Source organism: Lupinus angustifolius, chromosome LG20, assembly GCF_001865875.1.
Source record: "Lupinus angustifolius cultivar Tanjil chromosome LG20, LupAngTanjil_v1.0, whole genome shotgun sequence".
Lineage (NCBI taxonomy): Eukaryota > Viridiplantae > Streptophyta > Magnoliopsida > Fabales > Fabaceae > Lupinus > Lupinus angustifolius.
The window spans coordinates 561362-580424 of record NC_032028.1 but is presented as its reverse complement, the minus strand read 5'-3'; the positions used below and the strand labels follow the sequence as shown (position 1 = coordinate 580424).

The window sequence follows — 19063 nt, the reverse complement described above, 5'->3', positions numbered from 1 at the left end:
GCTGTCACGGGCAGGGGCAGGGTGCAGGATGGTTGGGTGGGAAGCCTTTGGTATATGCTTCATGATAACAAATCATAAAAACAAAATTTTGAGGATCCAAATTTGAAAAATTACAAAAATACATCTTCCTCTCACATTCTAGTTGGGACCGAAACAAGTCGAATAAGAGTTTAGGTCAATATAGTTCAATAAAGATTTACTTAACTCAAAACTAGACTCGAAATTGATACAAGTTATTTTTTTTATAGCTTGAGTCAAGCTCGTTTAAACTTCACGAACTTTTCGGATCAACATGAATTAGTAATCAATTCAAATAATTAATTAACTTTTAAAAATATTGCATAAAGTTATATATATATATATAATGTATATAATAACAATGAACATACAAAATAATTAATGAGTCATCGTATAATAATAATAAACATAAAAAATAATTATATATATCAAATTAGATCATAAATCTAATGAGTCGAACTATATTTAGCTTAAATTTAACTTATTTATTTAACAAGCTCAATTTTAACTCATTTAGTTTATGAATCAGATTCATTGAACTAAATAATGAGTCAGATTTCAAATAAATACTAAATTAGTTTGGTTCATTAGTCGTTCTACATTTAAGAGTTAGGAACGGAATCAAATTCCTCGTGGACATATACCTCTTAATTAATTATGGGGATTGAAAGAAGAATACCATTCCCCTAGTTTTGTTAAGTGGGTTTGACTTAATCAATATATACAATTACCATAATAAAGCACCTTTAGATAAAACAAGAGTAAGAATAGTCATCCCCATTAAGTGAGTCAAGTAGCACTAGCTAGTGCTGGTAACTTTCAATCAGTATCAACTAGTGTTTTTAATTACTTTTCAAAGTTATAAAATTTGCACTAGACATTAGTAAGCAAGTATTTTTTGACGTATTTAATATGTATACACCGGTAGTTATCAATAACTCATACACTATTGATTTATTAACCACTATTAACTCTTAAACAAGAATGATACAAATCAATAATAAATGATATAATGACAGTATAAAAACTTTACATTATTAGGACACAAATTTTAAACTCTTTCTCCAGCAGCTGAAGAAAGTTTATTGGGTGATCAATCACTCATGAATATCACATGATTGATGCAAAAAAAGTAAAGCAAGAGAGCCCAATAATATTTAAGTCAACCAAAAAGTAAATACATATTAGTCTTTGCCAAAATTAACAACTTGTGTCCACCATATACATAACCAATTAGCCCCATGCCCAACTTTAAGAGGATGAACATTTGTAAATGTATATTAACACTAGTTCATATTATAAGTTGTCTCACACCCATGTTATTTCATTTAGAGAGGGGCCCATAAAATTTAATTAAGGTAAGACAAACATAAATTTATAATATAAAAGTTAACATGTCTTTTTTATAAATATATTAATTACTAATTGTTAAGTACTACTCATCATTCATAAAATATAAATTACATAAAATTTTATAATAATAACATGTGTATCACACAATGAGTGATGTAAAAGTTATTATTTTGTATTAGACTTTGGAAATGATATATATACATATAAGTTTAAATTTTGAATACCTTTTATAACTAATTTTTAGACATATGAGAGAGTATTTATTGTGGGGGCAAGAGCCTGCCTCAATTCCTGATTTGGTGTGCTATAGTGAAATAAAATAAATTTAATCTAATTTTTTTAAAATTACAATTTATTTGACAAAAAAACATATGAAAATTTATCATTCTAATTTAATCACATGGCCTATGAATTCTTAGGTGAAATAAAAAGATATAATGTGTTTGGTAAAGTAAGTAATTAAGTAATGAGATGATTTATGATTTATGTATGTTAGGGTATGATAATGGATGGGCATGAATGAGAAGAAAATATCAAAGCCACGTAAGTAATAACACAATCAATATAAGGCTTCATACATCTCTTAAAGATCTTCTCCTTGTTTCTCTCTCTCTCTCTCTCTCTCTCTCTCTCTCTCCACATACACCTCTTCAATAATTTGATCACAAACTCTCTGACTTGTTTCTTAACAACTCTGCATATACAATTACTCAGGTACCTTTTTTTGTGTTTTACAATTTTCTCATCATTTTGTTATTTTTGTGTTATTTTTACTCAGGATAAGAAAATCATATATCATCTACCATGTTCTCTGTGTTTGTGATATTGTTTGAACTGTGTTTCATTTTCTGTTTTTTATGTGGTGAATCTGAGTTGTTGGATACTTGAGGGGTTATTTCTTGTTTTTTTTTAATTTTAAATAATTTGAACTAGCTTTTGAATCTTGGCTAACCTAATTGATCATGATGAAGATGGAATATTCTCCTACAAACTCTCAATCTCATTGTTACTTTTGTTTTATATTCATGTGTTTTTTTTTTAAGTTGATTTTACTCTGTTTCATATTTATTTTTTGATCTGATTTCATTGTTTTTTTATAAAAAATATAATTTTGATTTTGAGTCCTATATCAAAAAGAAAATTAGAAATCACCTACAAATTTGAAGTTGTAGCAAATATGAGACAGAGATGCAACCTAGTTTCTGGAGTAGTAATTGGTAAATATTACAATTTTGTGTGAGATGCTTTGGTTCTTATCTTCTTTTATACCTGCTTTCCAAAGCTAACTTTTTTTTTGGTGAGTGAAACTTGTCATGTTTATGGTAAATTGTTGGTGATGGATTGCTTACTAAGGTACAAAATTATGCATGCATGATAAACAGGGAATTGGTTTATTATGATATTTTATTTCTTGTTTGGTAGAATGTTTTGGCTGGACTGTGGCTAATTGCTTTTGATAATCAGAGTCAGAAGAAGGGAATAGCGATTACCTTGATCTTCTCCGATGGCTGCTGCTTCCAGTGAACGGTGGATCGACCGTCTTCAGTTCTCATCACTGTTCTGGCCTCCTCCACCAGATGGTCAACAAAGAAAGGTACCATTTTAATCTTTCTTTCTTTCTTCTCTTCCTCCAGGGCATTAAATGCGGGTTGAACATTTTTTTTGGATTTTATTAGTAATATATGTTTGAATTGTGTATTTATAAATATGATAATTAGTTTTTATTATAGCATTCCACCTTTAATAGTGTTTCTTTTTCACGTTCTGTTCTAATTTAGTTTTGGTTTGACACCTCCCGTAAACACAGAAAGATAACTCCAGGAATGATTTGTTTAGTGAAACATTGGCAATGGCAACAAAGTAAAAAGACAATAAAAAGGGTGCGACAGATATAACTGGCCTTAGGAAGTTCAGTGTCTGATGCTATTGGAACATTTTGATGCTGCATAAGTCTAAATTTTCTTCTTTGGTCATATCTCATAGTTATTAGGCCTGCTTAACTCACGGGATTCAGTTTTTTTTTCTTTCAAAATTCATAGACATCCAAAGTATGTGCATATTGGCCACCGATAATGGTTTTGTAGGGTTTATTTTTCAGCATTTACCTCTAAAAACAAAATTAGCACACATTTTATGTTACAAGAATTGATAAATTACTCAGTGTATATCATAGTAGTCAGAAAGCTGCAGTGCTGTCGTCAATTGTTAGTTTGCCACTCTGAAATTAATTGTTTCTAAAACTATATGCAAGCATTTTTACTTCTTCTGCTATATTGGAAGCTCATTGTAATACCATTTCCTTGATTTTCATTTCTGCTTTTCCCTAGGACCAAATAGCCGCATATGTGGAGTACTTCATTCAATTTACTTCAGAACAATTTGCTGATGATATTGCTGAGGTAAGGCACCAATATTTACTAATAGGCCTTGTAAATAGAAACATATTCAACCTATTTCCTAGATTTATTTATAAACCTTTTGACATGGATCCAAGAGTTTATACCGAAAGTCACTCATTGTGCTGCATTTCTTTTGGCAGTTGATCCGTAACCGCTATCCATCAAAGGACATTCTTCTCTTTGATGATGCTTTGGGTATTTTTGCTTTAACCCATGTCAGTTTAAATTATGCTTGACTCAAGAATAATTTTATTACAATGAATGTATTTCTCTATATGTTTAATAACTTCTTTATGTATACATGCAGCGACATTTGTTCTTCATCATCCAGAGCATGGGCATGAAGTTGTACTTCCAATTATTTCATGTATTATTGATGGTACACTAGTCTACGATAAGATCAGTCCTCCGTTTGCTTCTTTCATATCTCTAGTCTACCCAAAGAGTGAGGTATAATACATCACCCAATAATTTGATTTTCTTTGTTTATATTTAAATTTGACAGCAAATTTGTTTCTCTTTTGTGAAATGCCTGTAATGGGTTCTGGATCCTTGTCCTGTCTTTCAGTTTGTTTCACTATTGGCAAATAAGTTGTCTGATTTTAATTTCTTCTTTGTATAATTCTACAGAATGAATACTCAGAACAATGGGCTCTGGCGGTTGGTGAGATTTTGCGTATTTTAACTCATTATAATCGCCCTGTATACAAAATGGAAAGACAAAATGGTGAAACAGAAAGAAGTAGTAGTGGCAGTGATGCAACGACTAGTGATTCTGTTGCTGGGAAATCTGTCCAAAATTCTTTGACACAGAAAGAGAAGAAACCTACAAGACCCTTGTCCCCATGGATTACTGATATATTGCTCGCTGCACCTGTAGGCATTAGAAGTGACTATTTCCGCTGGTCAGTATTTTCAGCATGTGTTGAATCTTATTCCAATTTGATAACGAACTAATAACAAACTATTATCTTGATAAAGTAATCAGCTTCGTTGATTTTCTTTTATTCTCTTTTGTTTACTGTAGTATAAAATGGTTCGAATATATCTGTTGAATTTTCTTATTACAATTTTGGCTCTCAGTATACTTTTGCTTATGCCGATGGATCTTGCCATACATTAACAGGTGCAGTGGTGTTATGGGTAAATATGCTGCAGGAGAACTTAAGCCTCCAACAACTGGTATGTTTAATTTGACTAACTTATCATAGAACACTATTCTTTTTTATGATGTTTATGGACAGTGTTGTGTGAACAATTATATCAGCTGTATGCATCTTGTGACACAAATCTAGTTCAGCTACTTTTATACTCAGGTTTTTGTTCACATGAGCTTTAGTTGATGTTTACACTTAATAGTGTAAATAGAATGAATAAATAATCTTTGCATACATCTATCCTCCCTAGACCCCACTGGGTCGGAGCTTTGTGCACTTGGCCGCCCATTGATGTATGGACATCTTCATGAGCTCTCCTTTACATACGCTCTTAGATTATCACTTTTCATTGTTTTTTACGCACTTATTTTTATTCAATAGAAACAATACTATCATTTGCTACTGATATATAGATGCTTATGTTTATGTGCTTATTTTGTGTTTTCTCTTAGCTTCTTCCCGTGGTTCTGGGAAGCATCCTCAACTTGTGCCTTCAACTCCAAGATGGGCTGTTGCCAATGGTGCTGGTGTTATATTAAGCGTTTGTGATGATGAAGTTGCTCGCAATGAGACTGCTACTTTAACAGCAGCTGCTGTACCTGCACTTTTGCTTCCTCCTCCAACAACTGCTCTGGATGAGCATCTAGTTGCTGGATTACCCGCTCTAGAGCCATATGCACGCTTATTTCATAGGTTATTATGAACTAAATATCTTTCTTGTTAATTGTTATTTAGTTATTCATAGAGTTTATCTTCCTGACTAGACACATATACCTAACTTTTGTAGATATTATGCCATTGCCACTCCAAGTGCTACACAGAGGCTTCTTCTTGGACTTCTAGAAGCACCCCCATCATGGGCTCCAGATGCACTTGATGCTGCCGTGCAGCTTGTGGAACTTCTACGAGCTGCTGAAGATTATGCTACTGGCATAAGGGTAAGTTGTATATCTTGATAGATAGAATATTGTGGAAACTTACCTTTTCTTCATATAAGGTTCATGAAAACCCTTCTTTTCAGTACTATGACTTTCATAGAAGCTTCTAAGTGAATGTCATGAGATAAAATTAGGCAAGAATTACTGTGTGAAATATATTCTGCAACTTAAATATAAAATCCCCGATATGCATTCTAGAGTCAGCGTGAAAAATATTATTTCATTTATGCATTTTCTTGCTAATTCTTGTAGTGAATGTCATAGAGAAGTGGTTTGTGGGTTGTGGCTGGATTAGAATAACTTTCTTGCTAATTTTTCATTTCATTTTTGATAAATATTTCAGCAAGTGTTGATAAGTAGCTGGATTTTTTGCTTGAGAAGGAAAATTTAACTATTATCCAATGTTATGAAACCTAAGCCTGCATATCAAACCAGAAGATTCGTGTATAAGGTTTAACCGATTAAACTGTCCGAACGAACAAGATGATTCATATATAATTATATATAAATGTATAATTATATATAAGTAATAGTTATGAATAATTATATTGGAGTAATGCCTCCATTTTTTGGGACTCAAATGAAGCTGAACTGCAGAACATTGGAGTAACACCTCTCTACTTTTAATTTTAAGTCAATCATCTAATTCTCTTCCCTGATTAACACAGTCATATTGAAATTTTTACTGTCCAAACCCTCGTTTGCTTAATAGCATTGTTATGAGGACCGGACAGACCGATCATTGATCGGGCTTGCAAACGATCCTGGTTCACACTCTTAACCGAGCAATGAGTTGAACTGCTTTGGACCATGAAAATTCTAGTCTGACCAAGTTAAATCGCGTTAACCCATAATAACTCGGGAAACAAACCGAATAGTTCATTTAAAATAAAAAATAGAGAGACACAAGTCCAACATTCTATTTCATTAAAGGGCGGCCCATGCACGAGGCTCCCACTTAGTGGGGTCTGGGTAGGATAGATATATACAGCCTTACCCCCGTAAGCGAGAGGCTGTTTCTAGGACTTGAACTCGTGACCTCATGGTCACTAAGAAACAACCTTACCGTTGCGTCAAACTCACCCTCTCCCAATATTCTGTTTCATATGTGCATTTAAGTGGGATCACATGCTACAGGTTAGGCATGCTGTTGTGCATTTTGATGTTTTTGTCTGAAGAAACTTGGTCAAAGATTTAAAAAAATTAACATGCATTTTTCTATTCTTTAACTTAATGCAGCTTCCTAGAAACTGGATGCATTTACATTTCTTGCGTGCAATAGGGACTGCAATGTCCATGAGAGCTGGTATAGCCGCTGATGCTGCAGCCGCTTTGCTTTTCCGTATACTTTCACAACCTGCGTTACTGTTTCCTCCTCTTAGGCAAGTTGATGGAGTTGAAGTCCAGCATGAACCTTTGGGTGGTTATATTTCTTCCTATAAAAAGCAGGTTGAGTTAACCTTTATCAGTTACGCTTTTATGTTTTTAATCATTTTGTAAAGTAGTGCACATAGCTTCTTTATGTATGCTGAAAATAGGTTGTATTTGTTGTTTATCAGATAGAAGTTCCTGCAGCTGAAGCATCTATTGAGGCCACTGCCCAAGGCATTGCATCAATGCTTTGTGCCCATGGTCCAGAGGTTGAATGGAGAATTTGCACCATTTGGGAAGCTGCTTATGGCCTGATTCCTACAAGTTCCTCGGCTGTTGATCTTCCAGAAATTATAGTTGCAACCCCACTTCAACCTCCCGTACTATCATGGAATTTGTACATCCCCCTACTCAAGGTCCTAGAGTATCTTCCTCGCGGAAGCCCATCAAAAGCATGTCTCATGAAAATATTTGCTGCCACAGTGGAAACTATCCTCCAGAGGACATTTCCACCTGAGTCCACTATAGAACAAAACAGAAAATCAAAATACCTCTTTGGCATTGGGTCTGCCTCCAAAAACATTGCTGTGGCTGAACTTCGTACAATGGTTCATTCGCTTTTCCTGGAATCATGTGCATCTGTAGAGCTTGCTTCACACTTACTTTTTGTTGTCTTAACTGTATGTGTCAGTCATGAAGCCCAATTTAGTGGAAGCAAGAGGCCAAGAGGTGAAGATAATTCAGCTGAGGAAATCACCGAGGATCTGCAGGCAATTTCGGAAAGGCAGAAAGGAACAAAAAACAGGAAAATGAAGAAGCAAGGTCCTATAGCAGCTTTTGATTCTTATGTTCTTGCTGCTGTTTGTGCTCTTGCCTGTGAACTTCAGTTGTTCCCTTTGCTTTCGCGGGAGAATAATCATTCAGTTTTGAATAATGTTCGAGATATTGCCAGGCCGGTTAGAATAAATGGATCTTCCCATGACTTGCAGAGCGGGTTAGATTCAGCAATACGGCATACTCGCAGAATTCTAGCAATTTTGGAGGCACTATTTTCATTGAAGCCATCTTCTGTTGGCACTCCTTGGAGTTTTAGCTCAAATGAAATAGTTGCAGCAGCTATGGTTGCTGCCCATGTTTCTGAACTATTTAGAAGGTCAAAAGCTTGCATGCATGCTCTGTCTGTTCTGATTCGTTGCAAATGGGACAAGGAAATTCACTCCAGAGCATCATCTTTATATAATCTGATAGAGTTTCATAGCAAAGCTGTTGCATCTATAGTTAATAAGGCAGAGCCATTAGAAGCAACCTTGATTCGTGGACCTATTTGGAAGGACTCCCTTGACTGTTTTAACAGTAAAAGACAGAAAAAGAGTAGCTGCTTTGATGCGGGGGAGACATCTGCACCTTTGGAAGATCCATCCCTCTTAAAATCTAACCATAAACATGAGAAAACTACATGTTCAAATGGGGCATCAGGGTGTATCTCGGGTAAAGCTGTCACAGGTTTAACATTGGATGCTTCTGATCTAGCCAACTTCCTCACAATGGACAGGCATATCGGATTGAATTGCAGTGCACAAATTTTTCTGACATCCATGCTGGCAGAGAAACAAGAGCTATGTTTCTCTGTAGTTTCACTACTATGGCACAAGTTGATTGCATCTCCCGAAACTCAGCTTTGTGCAGAAAGCACTTCTGCCCAACAGGGCTGGAGACAGGTATGGGTACATTTTTACTGAAGTTCTGTTTTCTTTCTTCTTTTTTCATGGTGAATTATTTCCCTTTTCTTTCTGTGCTAGAATCATACATGCCTTTAGTCCATAGCAAAATTTGAGAGAAAAGCTTCCTGAATGGAACTGCTTAGTTCTTGTTAATAATAGAATTTAGGTTTTGAAAGCTGCAGATGTGATTAAGGTGTATCCTTTGTACACATGAAAGATAGAAAAGATGCTTCCAAAATTCTGGAACACCTACACATGAATGCAAATGTGATCTGAAAATTTAAAAAGCAGAGAATAGGCAAGCAAGTCAAGGAACATCCCTCGAAATGAGTATAATTTTAGAAATAACTAAATTGCCGTTCTTTGTTGTCTTCAAAGGTAGATTATTATGCTCAAGCAAAAAGAAAACTACATCCATATTAGAAAACTATGCCTGTGTCCTTTAACCATTTTGCTTCAAATTTGGCTTCACAGAAGCAACGATAGACATTTTAAAACTAAAAAGGTATCAAGGGTTCGCTAAATGAAACCAAGAGATACTTAATTGAGACATCAAACAGTAGTTATAGTTATAAATTTGCATGTGTTCCAAGTGATTTTGTGGATCCAGTTGTCACAGTTTTACCCTTGTTCAGCTGAAAAGGTTCATCAGTGACCATTTTGTGATTTAATCTTATGTAGGTTGTTGATGCATTGTGCAATGTTGTATCATCCTCACCAACTAAAGCAGCTACTGCAGTTGTTCTTCAGGTATAAATTTTCGTCTTACTTGTACTAGCTGCATAAATAACTCTGACCACAGACATGGACACCAATTCTGTTTAGAAAGAACTATTACATTGTTTTTACCCAAATAGAAAGATAAAAAATGAAAAAGAGGCCTCACCATTTCTTGATCATTGCCAGAATTGAAGAATTACCATTTCTGACATCTCTGAGAATTGGGTTTTAATGAATATGAAGTTCAAATATCGGCTGTTGAAGATTTCATCTAAACACTGTTCATTGTTGTCTTTTTTTAAGTTTTTATTTTTTCCCCAACCATTTTACTTGTATACTCACTATCCCTGCTTTTTACTTGTAAGGCGGATAGAGAATTGCAACCCTGGATTGCAAAGGATGGTGATTTAGGTCAGAAGATGTGGAGGGTCAATCAGCGGATCGTAAAATTGATAGTGGAATTAATGAGAAATCATGATAGTGCAGAATCATTGGTAATTGTGGCAAGTGCATCAGATTTACTACTACGAGCTACAGATGGGATGCTGGTTGATGGAGAAGCTTGTACTTTACCACAGCTAGAGGTAGCATCTTACAACATTGGCTTCTTTATTAACTTTCAAGCTCTTAATTTGTCTTCATGGCCACATGCCCCCCAAAATTGTTATTAATGTTTCTACTTTAAAATTTACTCACCAATAGTATTTATTGTCATTCAATCCTACCTTAGGTCCTCAAATTTATTTACATAAACTACAATAAGCATTGAGTATGCATATGTTTTCAGTTTTATCCATGAGCTTTACTGATATTCTTGTTTCCATTGTTGATAATATTGGCCAGCTATTGGAAGCAACAGCTAGAGCAGTTCAGCCAGTTCTCGAGTTTGGAGAATCTGGATTGGCAGTGGCAGATGGCCTTTCAAACCTGTTAAAGGTAAACACTTCCCTTATTGGAACTTATAATTTGGCTGCACTATGGTGAATGAAATATGTTAGTTAAACACAATCAAATATGATATTAGATAATGAACCAACTACATATTGCAATAGGGCAACCAAAGTGCGAAACTAAAGTAAATTTGTGCTTCTTTTTTAAATCCATTAAGATTGTTGACTGACATGCTTGTGAATATACCACATGCAGTGTCGTGTACCAGCTACTGTTAGATGCCTTTCTCATCCAAGTGCACATGTTCGTGCTCTGAGCATATCTGTTCTTCGTGACATTTTGCTTACTGGTTCAATCAGATCGAGTACTAAACCAGGCCGAGTCAATGGCAACCACAATCCCTCTTGTCAATACTTGAATTTGGATGTCATTGACTGGCATGCTGACATTGAAAAATGCTTAACATGGGAAGCTCACAACCGACTATCAAACGGATTGTCTATGCAGTTTCTTGATACAGCTGCTATAGAATTAGGTTGTACTCTTTCCGTATGAAGATGAAATGAAACCTTGTTAGTGTAATGACAATTTTTGACTAGCCTTACACAAACAAACCTGATTTATGCTTTTGGAACTAATGGGTTAGCAAATAATGAACTTTATCCTGCTAACCCCATAAAATTCTAGTTTGTTAATAGGAAGCTCATTCTGTATTATATTAATGTTTCATATATCTAAAACCCAGATCAGAAATTCACCCTAGAGTTCTGCTGATGACTGCTTTGCTCTCAGTAGAACATACTTGTATAGTAGCAAGAAATGATACTGTAACCAGCTATTTTTTTATCCTTGTCTCATTTATGTAATGCTTATGAAGACTTGGTTTGTAATGAAATTGAGTTCTACGTGTTTAGACTATGTTTAGGCTGATTTTTCTTTTCATCTACTCAATTTTATTGCTGAGACTTTTGTTGGTTTCCATCTCCTTCATCAAAGTTAATGTTGTGTGATTCGTGCACGTGTCATGAGCTTGTGACTGATCGAAAAAATACTTAATGATTAAATTTTAATTTAAATATCTTTCTGTAACCAATCACCATGACCTATGGAGCAAAACAAATTATGACACAGAAGATATGCTTCCCTTTTCTACTAACTAAATATATTATGAAGTAGAAACAGCATTTTATACTTCCACCCATATAGAATTGTCACAAGCATAAGCTTGTTATCGAATTTATTTCCTTCCCTCTTAGTATGACATGCTAATTAATTAGAAGTCCCTAGTTAGAAATTTTGAGAATAGGGCCGCGTTAAATACTTGATATGAGAAGCATTGTGGAGGATACCCTGTAGTTATTTTCTTGAAAATAAGAAGTATTTCATGCTTAAAAAAATAATAATACAAATTAACAATAGATGATGTAATGATTATGTATAAATCTTTATAATAATTGTGTAAAAATTTATACATATTCAGTATATTATCCATAGTTCATTTGTATTATTTTTACTTAAAAATCAATGATGATTAAAATGAATGGTGGATGATGAAATAATAATTTACATACATCCTTTTCCATATAAATTGTCTTCTCATATTTTAGTCCTTAAGGTTTCAAAATTTTATTTTACTCCACGTCAGCAATTCAAAGGGCATGTGCCATATATGGCATTAGCGACACCATCTATAGAGATTTAAATCAAACGTTTACAATATTAAAGGTTCAAGATTGATATTTTTTATAAGCACTAGGGATTAAATATATATTTAGGTCCAGAATAACATCTAGTAATCTATATTTACAATTGAATTTGATAAATTTCTACTCTATTCTATAAATAAATATCAAAACCCAAAAGACAACAAAAAAAGCCCAAAGAAAGAGTACAAACCGGGCCAGAAGAGAATCCAGTAAGTAAAACGACGCTGTTTTGTGATCCTAGAAGGGGGTAAAATCGTCACATCAAAACCCTAACTAACGCATCACACTATATAAGTCGGTTTTATTGAGAAACCCTAGCTGGAAAATCAGATCCTCAATCGACCAAGACTAGCGGCGTTGGCGGCAAAACTCCATCTCCGACAACTCTTCCGCAACCAATATGGTACGTTTTATTGCATCTCTCTTATTCGATTCTAACGGTGCGATATTGAAGAAATGTTTATTGTTTAATTGAATTATCGTTGTTGATTTTGATATTTGTTTTGTGGTTGTGTTAGTCTCTTGTCGCAAACGAGGAATTCCAGCACATTCTGCGTGTGCTCAACACCAATGTTGATGGAAAGCAGAAGATCATGTTCGCTCTTACCTCAATCAAGGGTATTGGTAGGAGACTCGCTAACATTGCTTGCAAGAAGGCTGATGTTGACATGAACAAGAGGTTTCTTCATTTTCATTTCGTATAATTCATGTCATCTCTGATTTATTTTTTCATGTATGATAGTTTTGTGAAAAAAAGTGATGTTATTTATCCTGCATTTCCCTATTATGTATAGATTAGAGGCAAAAATATGTTATTCAATTGGTTTTTTTGTTGTTGGTTGTTAGAGCTGGTGAGTTGAGTGCTGCTGAGCTGGATAACATTATGACCGTGATCGCGAACCCACGACAATTCAAGATCCCGGACTGGTTTTTGAATAGGAAGAAGGATTATAAGGATGGCAAGTTTTCTCAGGTTGTCTCTAATGCCCTCGATATGAAGTTGAGAGATGACTTGGAGAGACTCAAGAAGATCAGGTCAGTAACATGTTTATGATAGATTTTTATGTGAAAAGAATGTTTAGCTGTAGCTGTACCTCTATTTATGTTGAGATTGTTTCGTGTAAGTCAATAGAGTTCTTAATGAAATGCTTCTTTAGAAGTGTAAAAAAGTGAGTATGATAACATATTTGGCTGATTGTGCAACTTCTGAAAGTCAGTAAGTCCAAGCAAGCATATAATTGACGTAAGTTATTTCATATTAATAAACTTCTAAGAAAAAATCCTGAACATTTAGGTTCCTATTCTATTGTTTTTTGCAATTGGAATTATGGTTTCATGAAGACTTGTATTTAAACCTATATGTGCATTTTATGTACAGGGTAGTACCCTGATACCTATGCTGGGGATAGATATTTGTTTAAAATAAGCATTTGTTGACCATGTTAAATGATCTATATATCTGTCTTAAGATATGATCTGAACATGCATGCCGTCTCTGTTGTTTGTGCTAAATTGTGCCCATGTGACATGTTTGAGTTTTGCTATATTCATGATGTATTATCCAGTTGGAGATTTGCTGTCAATTTCAATATATTTTTAATTAGGCTTTCTTGTTGTCACCTTTGTTCGTTTTATAACCTTGTAATTATTTTCATTTAAAATATTTCATGTCATTATGCTGTATTGCTGTAGTTATTGCCAATTTTTTAGGAATGAATCTCTTTTCTATGATATCATTGTTTATCTCCCATCAGTACTGAAATGACTATCTCATCTCAGTCATATAGCTGCAAGAGGTCCTTGGAAGCGCTGCATATACCACTACCCTTAATGACAATATCTTAAATCAACAGTTATTTGGTACTATATAACATTAACCACCGAATATACCACAGAACAGATATGTCCTGAGATGATTTGAACAGGCCATACATTTTAAATTGCCCGATTCTGTAAATACATATATACTTTTGGATTTCTGTGGAGAACTTGTTAATGCATTGAATAATTACTTGCTGCTGTTAAAGCACTGATGTTTGACTTTCATACTATGATGCAGAAACCACCGTGGTTTGAGGCACTACTGGGGCCTTCGTGTTCGTGGGCAGCATACCAAGACTACTGGTCGCAGAGGAAAAACTGTTGGTGTGTCCAAGAAGCGTTAAGTTTTTATATTTGTCTTGGAGATTAGATAAATGTTGAAGGGGATAATTTGAAGTACATTAGACATGTTTTGGATACCAGCTTTGTATTGGTTTTCAATGCCGTGACAATTTCAATTTTTTTGTTATTTGCTTTAAATTTTCGTTTAGTTGAATGAACGTATTCTGTGCTGTAGAAACCTCAAATAGTATTTGGTCAATTTACTGTCACCCGGTTTATCAAAGAAACTGTTATTTTTTACTTCAAAAGTTTACAGCTGCCTAATTATTCATATTTTGCGTGTGGTGTTCTTGAGTACACAGATTTACTATCTATAATGAAAGGGGTTCTGGCCTTCTAGGTTTTTTTGTTGATCCAAATTTTTTATACTCTTAATTTCACCATCATATTATTTTTTTTCTCATCTTTTCATTTATATTTATATCTATCCCATCTTTTCCTCATTTTTTCTAACCTCTGATTTTCTCTTTTAATAAAAGAAAATTTCAGAAGACGTAAATTTATGACAAATTAACTTTAACTATTCAGTGTTTTTTGCCTTGCTGCTTTCTGAGTTCCAAATTCCAACACTTACAATGGAGCCTGTGCAGGGTTTGTGCTATGTCAGCGTATATGTATATATCTCTTTTAACTCTAATGTTTGTCGATCAATATAAAATGGTGTAAGGAACTAGGTGAATACTTTCGTTGAAGAAAATGAACAAACTAAGCTATGCTTCTCATTGTAATATTTGAAAACATAGTCGTATCATTGGTACAAATTAATCGAGGAGATAATAGACTAAAACAACGTATACCTAATAACATAACACGAGTGTTAATAGCAAGCTGAAACATGGATGAATTCTATAATACCAATATACCATATATACATGCACAAGCATAGTGCATAAGACAATCTTTAGCCATATATACATGCAGGTGGTAGTTGTGTGAGATGAAGCTCAAGTTGCAGCCCAAGTTGTTAGTTAGACATTAACATCCACATGAGTCATAATTTAAGCCCAAAAACATAACATTAATTTTATGGTAAAATGCTATTGTGACAGACACCCTCTCTTATAAGGACACAACAGTTTCCCTCTTTCACTTTTCCTTTTCCATCACGTGCCTCGCTTGCCTCTTCATACTTACCAACATGTGTCTCTTCCATTTTCTTCTTTCTCTCTCTCTCTCTCTGTAACTTTGTTTCTTCCATTCATATATAAACCACAAACCCCCTTCCCCTTTTATCCCTACCCCATTTTCTTATTCCTCTTTCCTTTTCATAACACCTTCCCCATTATCCAAATCCATGGCCAAGAAGAGAAAATCCATAGCCACCACCTTGGATGAGGTGGATCGAACCATGTATGCGTCTTTTTGTACTGCTGCTAGTTCTCTTTCTCAGCTATACACTCAGGCCACCAACCACCACAAACTCTCTTTTCAAGCCGGTGAACGCCACGGCCTTGTATTTCTATCTCTTTCATCTAATCCTATCCTATTTTATTTTTTTCATTTTTTTTCAAACACAACAAAAATTGAAACTTTTTGTGTTCCTGTTTTTTGGGGTTTTTATTTTGCCATGATTGGATTCGTTTAGATGATAAAAGTTAGCTTTTTTTATTTAAAAAATAAAATAAAAATAGTGGTTTTTCCCCCTATTTCTGCTTGTTGATTGTGATTTTGTTGTATTGGTTTTACTTTTTTGATAGTACCTTGAAAAAAATAAATCCTTTGGATCGGTTGATATGCTGTGTTGAAAGATGAGCAATCTTGTCAAGATTGAATGGTGGCATGACTAATATATTACTAGTAATTTAGTAAATCATCTCCAAACTTAACATGTGAGATTTAATATTGAATGACTGGCGATGATTTCACAAATAGCCCCATTATGAAACCTTTTCTTCTTCTTTCCAGTTATAAGGTGGAATTAAGCTCAAACACCATAATGATTATTACTGGAAAGCCCTTCGAAAGTTTCAATTGAGTCAATGTGGATTTCATTTTAATGTGTCTTGTACAGTTAATTATTGGATGCTTTTGTATGTTGGCTTGTTTGCTCATAGTTACATTGTTCCCTCGTTTAGCCTACGACCGTTCACCGGGTTTGTTATTGAGGAAGTCTTATAATAATAATGTAAAAATGGTGAACCACGTAGAACCAAGTACCATGCATTGGAACCGGTACTGCATACCATGTAACTATGTGTATGCGCGTTGTTCTTGCATAGTTGATTTAAGTTTATAACTTTAGATTGCCATCTCTTGGTCCTACGTTGCTGACTCTATTGTCTAATATCCAATTAATCCACCATGGGTAGATGCTTGCTTTCAGAGAACAGTTTCCACATGTTTTCAGTACTTCATTTTTTTCTTAATATTCACTTCAGAGGTTGGTTACTCTTATGAAAGTGAGTCCTTGCTCAATTTTTTGTTCAGTCACATGCCCCATGTTCTTTTGTCCTTTTCCCTTCTTTCAATCTTTTACAGCTTGGATTTTGATTTAACAAATTTGAAATTTGAGAAGTTCTTCTGACTTCTGACATCCTTGGACCACTATATCTAATGTTTAGTTCTACATGAAATTTGCCGTCATTCTTTGAACTTTTTGAGTCGTGCATTCTTAAAACTTTTTCTATCCATCTGTTTTGACTTCATTATTGATCTCATTTTCAGTTCATTGGTAGACCATGTTTGTTCTTTCTCACCGTTTTTGGTGTTTAGTTGGTTCTGTTTAGCACAAGTAGCCTAGACAGTTTAATGATCTCCTACTTTTCTCGTTGACAGTCAAATCCTTAAGTTGATGTCTTGATGTTTGTTTATTTTTTAGAATTTACCATGTGTTGCAACTTCTATTTTGGCAATAGGTCATGAACTGTTATAATAAAAGTAATGTTGGATGTCCTTTTGATTTCAGGAAAAACTTTATCAGTGGATATGGGGAGAACAAGAGGGAGGATCAAGAGTTGCAACAGTTGATATACTTAGCTACATTCAGGTTGGTTTCAATGTTTGTTTTATGTATGTTATAATGTCCATATGCATTAAAGAGTGGAGTAGCAATATTGGACGGCTTACCTGATTGTGGGATGGGTTTTCCCGAAACACACATTCACACAAGGCACATGACACAATAGTAAATTGCACAGGGACAGACCAAATTGTAGAAATTGCAAGGCACACATTGCCCACATATATATATCTGTATACACTATTGGATATCTGAGGAAAAAGTATTCATAATTCGTACTTGTATTGCAGCAATTTTTAAAAAAAAATCTATAATCCTTTGGAAACTTTGACATGTGTTGTGCGTAGTACAGATCAGTGTCTGATAGCATGAAACCAAGCTGGCGTGTCCTTCCTTTTTAGATTTGGAGCATGGACAATTTCTCAGAAATTAAATTGGTGAATATGGTTTTGTAATTTGGGTGTTCTTGTGGCCACCTAGATATTCATCTTGAAGTTGTGTTACAAAGTTGTAAAGAGGGTAGCTATATAGGACTGAAAATATACCTTATTTTTTTGGTGCTATTCAAGAATTTTAGGATTGATGATCTCTCCAGAAATTGAAATAGTGATTCTGGTTTTGTTACATGTATTTGCTTGTGTTTATTTAGATTTGTTGCAGTATTAATGTTTTATAGAAAAAGGGTGACAACATAGTAGTAGTAGCAGGGTTGGGCTACATTGGAATGCCTTTATTTTCTTGATTATTATTTGCAGACTGCATGCACTGAAGTTCCTTCCTGTGCTTGCAGAATGAGCTGGATTATTGTGGAGAAGAGCCATCCATGTCGCCCAGAGCATTGCCGCAACATTCACAACCGGTAGCAAACTCAGGCTTTCCAGTAAGTTCAGGATCTTCTGGCCTAACAGTTGTTGGACAACAGGGACTCCGGCCTGAGCAATGCGATAATAATCAATCAAAGAATTCTGTGTTTTCAAATGCTTTATCAAGCCCTATTCGCCGCAGTCTTCAGCATTATCAAATTAGCGAGGAAGGAAACTACCCTAGTGGTCTTTCTACAGGGAATGGAAACCGGAACAGCGAAGTAAGCTTTCTTCACCAACAAGGTAGGGATTCTTCTACATTAAATTCCAATGATTCTGTCATGGACATGCACTCAGACTAGTCACGTCTACCGAATATTCCTGTTTGACTATCTTCCTGCATTGCCTGCCAAAGAAGTAAATCACAATCCATTGCAAGTGCATATCTGGTTTTGCTTGTTGCATCCTACAAGAAATAGTGGCAGGGTGGAACCAGTTCCACTAAACTACTACTACTATATTATGCCATCCCAGTTACTAGTTTGGATCTTAAACACTTCATTGTAAAGATTTTTTTTTGGTTGAAATAGTTTGAATGCATTTAAATTTGTACCTTCCTTCCATCAACCCCTCTTTCTCAAAGACAACCTTTTCAATGTAGGGATTGCTTCTATCTGAAGTTTCCTATGTAAATCTGTCATTTTGCACCTTCAGGAATCTTTGGTTGATACCTTTCTTTTCATTCCTATTTTTTTTAGTGTGTTCTCACACTTTTTTCTTTTGTAGGTTTGTTAAAAGTAACATCCATTAGCTTAAATTTCATAATTCTTTTTTAGGATGAATATAGACTCCTTTTCTAGATGA

The 19063-nt window shown here is 34.6% G+C and overlaps 3 protein-coding genes and 1 long non-coding RNA gene across 9 annotated transcripts in view; 3 read left to right on the top strand and 1 right to left on the bottom strand.

Annotated features, from left to right (window-relative positions):
• LOC109335573 (protein GIGANTEA-like) overlaps nt 1-19063 on the top strand; it is a 29997-nt gene that overhangs the window by 5501 nt on the left and 5433 nt on the right. Inside the window, exons 1-15 of one of the 5 annotated variants that reach the window (XM_019571709.1) lie at nt 1885-2085; nt 2836-2965; nt 3699-3770; nt 3911-3965; nt 4078-4220; nt 4401-4675; nt 4897-4952; nt 5380-5620; nt 5715-5865; nt 7105-7314; nt 7425-8954; nt 9639-9707; nt 10043-10261; nt 10521-10613; nt 10824-11463. In XM_019571709.1, the coding sequence (XP_019427254.1) occupies nt 2876-2965; nt 3699-3770; nt 3911-3965; nt 4078-4220; nt 4401-4675; nt 4897-4952; nt 5380-5620; nt 5715-5865; nt 7105-7314; nt 7425-8954; nt 9639-9707; nt 10043-10261; nt 10521-10613; nt 10824-11123 (3504 nt within the window). In that variant the 5' untranslated portion in view covers nt 1885-2085; nt 2836-2875 and the 3' untranslated portion in view covers nt 11124-11463. Of the gene's footprint in view, nt 1-1879; nt 2086-2803; nt 2966-3698; nt 3771-3910; nt 3986-4077; nt 4221-4400; nt 4676-4896; nt 4953-5379; nt 5621-5714; nt 5866-7104; nt 7315-7424; nt 8955-9638; nt 9708-10042; nt 10312-10520; nt 10614-10823; nt 11464-15392; nt 15401-19063 lie in introns of those variants that run through there. The other 4 variants (XM_019571711.1, XM_019571712.1, XM_019571710.1 and 1 more) reach the window with 4 other exon arrangements.
• On the bottom strand, nt 2471-2828 carry LOC109335588. Its single transcript, XR_002106216.1, has 2 exons — nt 2659-2828; nt 2471-2628 (listed from the first exon to the last, which is right to left on the bottom strand). It is a non-coding gene; the product is annotated as an uncharacterized LOC109335588 (long non-coding RNA).
• On the top strand, nt 12544-14646 carry LOC109335584 (40S ribosomal protein S18). The gene is made up of 4 exons (XM_019571725.1): nt 12544-12677; nt 12793-12953; nt 13121-13309; nt 14334-14646. The coding sequence occupies exons 1-4, from the start codon at nt 12675-12677 to the stop codon at nt 14437-14439; spliced, it is 459 nt and encodes a 152-aa protein (XP_019427270.1). The 5' UTR covers nt 12544-12674; the 3' UTR covers nt 14440-14646.
• LOC109335583 lies at nt 15493-18940 on the top strand. 2 transcript variants are annotated; one of them, XR_002106214.1, is made up of 4 exons: nt 15493-15890; nt 17343-17423; nt 18187-18625; nt 18673-18940. XR_002106214.1 is itself a non-coding variant. In XM_019571724.1 (3 exons), exons 1-3 carry the CDS (start codon nt 15732-15734, stop codon nt 18559-18561), a joined length of 615 nt encoding a protein of 204 aa, XP_019427269.1. In that variant the 5' UTR covers nt 15493-15731; the 3' UTR covers nt 18562-18940. The 2 variants fall into 2 exon arrangements, 1 of the variants encoding a protein (XP_019427269.1); XM_019571724.1 differs by having other exon boundaries at nt 18187-18940.

What these genes read in the sequence shown, in the direction of transcription:
- LOC109335584 (XM_019571725.1), top strand. An exon ending in GATGTTGACATGAACAAGAG is followed by an intron (nt 12,954 to 13,120) that starts GTTTCTTCATTT and finishes GTTGGTTGTTAG; the next exon opens with AGCTGGTGAGTTGAGTGCTG. An exon ending in GAGAGACTCAAGAAGATCAG is followed by an intron (nt 13,310 to 14,333) that starts GTCAGTAACATG and finishes ACTATGATGCAG; the next exon opens with AAACCACCGTGGTTTGAGGC.
- LOC109335583 (XM_019571724.1), top strand. Translation starts at nt 15,732, where the DNA reads ATGGCCAAGAAGAGAAAATCCATAGCCACCACCTTGGATGAGGTGGAT. An exon ending in CCGGTGAACGCCACGGCCTT is followed by an intron (nt 15,891 to 17,342) that starts GTATTTCTATCT and finishes TTTTGATTTCAG; the next exon opens with GAAAAACTTTATCAGTGGAT. An exon ending in ATATACTTAGCTACATTCAG is followed by an intron (nt 17,424 to 18,186) that starts GTTGGTTTCAAT and finishes CTGTGCTTGCAG; the next exon opens with AATGAGCTGGATTATTGTGG.